This window comes from Notothenia rossii, assembly GCF_949606895.1.
Source record: "Notothenia rossii genome assembly, chromosome: 10".
NCBI classification, from domain to species: Eukaryota; Metazoa; Chordata; class Actinopteri; order Perciformes; family Nototheniidae; genus Notothenia; species Notothenia rossii.
The window spans coordinates 7054326-7056825 of record NC_136908.1 but is presented as its reverse complement, the minus strand read 5'-3'; the positions used below and the strand labels follow the sequence as shown (position 1 = coordinate 7056825).

At 41.4% G+C, this 2500-nt stretch overlaps 1 protein-coding gene across 1 annotated transcript in view; it reads right to left on the bottom strand.

The window, feature by feature from the left end:
- maneal (mannosidase endo-alpha like) overlaps positions 1–2500 on the bottom strand; it is a 13450-nt gene that overhangs the window by 10762 nt on the left and 188 nt on the right. The window contains exons 1-2 of the mRNA XM_079656411.1: positions 1761–2500; positions 724–1063 (exon numbers count right to left, since the gene is read on the bottom strand). The exon at positions 1761–2500 is cut by the window's right edge and continues 188 nt beyond it. Coding sequence (XP_079512537.1) covers positions 724–1063; positions 1761–1934 — 514 coding nt within the window. The 5' untranslated portion in view covers positions 1935–2500. The remainder of the gene's footprint in view (positions 1–723; positions 1064–1760) is intronic.

The window sequence follows — 2500 nt, the reverse complement described above, 5'->3', positions numbered from 1 at the left end:
TCTTGCACTCAATTTTGTTGAGTTATTTAGATTATCAGTAGAAATGTGTACTGTTACATTATTATTATTTTTATAAATTATAATGTTTGTTTTTTATTAATTCATTGTTCAATATTTGGGCAGTTTTATAATTGATATCCCAGGACAGAACCACATGTGAGTTAATGCATTGAGGGTGGAGGTTAAAGCACTGATTGGTTAATAATCAATAAACCTGTGGCAACTTTATTTACACCAGGGCTGCACAAAATATATATTTTTGAATCATCATCTCAATATTGCACTCAATGTTGTTGAGTTATTTGAAGCAGATTATTAGATTACATTTGAACTATTATATGATTATTATTTTTATAAATTACACAAATTATGAATTAATTGTTCATTTTTTGGGCAGTTTTTATTTGTATTATTTTTTTATCATGTGAACAAAAGGAACTTCAGATTCAAGGCATGTCTACTTGTCTTGTTTTATTTATACTGTTTGCAAAAATAAAAGGAGATCTTGAAAGTACATGTATGGACAACTAAGTCAATAAATAAAAAGTGTAAAATAATATAAACATGTATTTTTAATTGTAACTATTATCCAAATAAAGTCCTTTACTTTTCCAGATGCATTTAGCAGTATTTTGAAATCGGTTACCTGCTGCAGCCTCCTCTATCTGTTTTGTGTTAATTAATTGTTCAATATTTGGGCAGTTGTATAATTGATATGTTTACCTGCTGCAGCCTCCTCTATCTGCGCCATGTGGGACTCCAGCACCTTGGGGTCTCTGGAGCTGTAGGGGCCGAGCTCCGGGTAGAAACTGGAGGCTATGTCCTCCGGAGGCGTGTGTCTCCCCTGGGCGTGACTGGCTGCGATCTTAGGGTCCCAGTGCGGCACCAGCACGTGGTCCCAGTGGATGTACTTGTTGTCGGTGGCCGGGTCCCCGTACCACAGGTAGTAGAAGATGTGCACGTCGTAAAAGATGCTGTAATCCCGGTCAGATTTAATGAAAACCACCTTAGTGTCGCTGCTGATGCTGCCGCCGTGAACCTGACCCGGAGACACCGCCACATCCTGCAGGTCCAGAGAGAGGGGGGAGAAGAGTTCAGATGCTTTAGTAAAAGTACCAATACATTATGGGCTAAAGTAAGTTCTTCAGTCCCAGGCTCCACCAACGCATCATAAATACAGAGCCGGGAGAAGTACTTAGATCTGGTATTTGAGTAAAAGTTGAAGTACTCAGATCTTGTACTTGAGTAAAGGTAGAAGTATACAGAGGGTAGGAATACTCTGTTACAGTGAAAGTCCTGCATTCAAATGTTACTCAAGTAAAAGTAGAAAAGTATTATCATCTAAATATAGTAAAAGTAGCGACAGTAAAATTAGTCATTGTGCAGATTGGTCCTTTTCAGAATAATATATATGATATGTTATATAATGATTGATCATGAAAGTGTTCTCAAAGCTGGTGAAGGTGCAGCTAGTTTGAATGGCTTTGTATACTGCAGGGTAGCTTGTGGATTTACTCCAGGTGGAACTAAATTCTGATTTAACACTTGATTGTACTTCACATCATTCATCCAAATCTGTGAAGTAACTAAAGGTATTCAATACATGTAGTGGAGCAAAAGAACAACATGTATCTCTGTGACTTATCTCGGTCGTGTAGTGGAGTAGACAAGAAACATAACATTAAAATACTCCAATAAAGTACAAGTACAATACACATTTTACTTAAGTGCTTGACTAAAGGTACTTAGTTACTCCCCACCTCTGCATCTAGCCGCCTCCGGTCCCTCTCTCTCTCCCGGATGAAGCCCATCCCCGGGGCCAGGTCTGAGAAGCCGTCGCTGGGCTTCAGGGTCCGAAGCCCCATCATGGCCCCGAAGATGAAGAGGGTGAAGAGGAAGAGAGAAACTAAAGCCTTCCTGCGGAGCCGCGTCATGGTGGCTGTCCGCGGTGCTGAAGACCGAAAACAAGCGCTCCTCTGGTCGTCTTTCAGTCAGTGCAATGGAGACTGTGAAACATGCATGTTATTTCCCCTCCACCCGGAGATCTCAGGCTTCAGTAAACCCCCCCCTCTGCACACATGGTCGCTGTCCCTGGTGCTGAAGACAGGAAAACAAGTGCTCCTTTTTTGATTTTTTCAACTGGCGAGATCAAATCAGTCACTGCAGCTGGAGCGTAATGGAGACTGTAAAACATGAGTATTCTTTCACTTCCATCATCCCCGAGATACCCTGCAGGATCAGGCTGCTGCAGACAGTAAAACAAGCGCTCCTCTCTTCGTTTTACAGCAGGAAATAAAACGCGTTGATTCAGTGCGACGGAGACTGTAAAACATGCATGTTATTTCACCTCCATCCTGCAGAGAAATAATAAGAATAAATCCGCTCCTCTGCACATCCGCGCTGCGCACTTCGCGTTTTATTCCCCTCCATCTTTTCCTCCAACATCTATGTCACCTGTCAGCTGTTCCCTCATGTCTCTACAGGAGCTTTAATGTGTTTA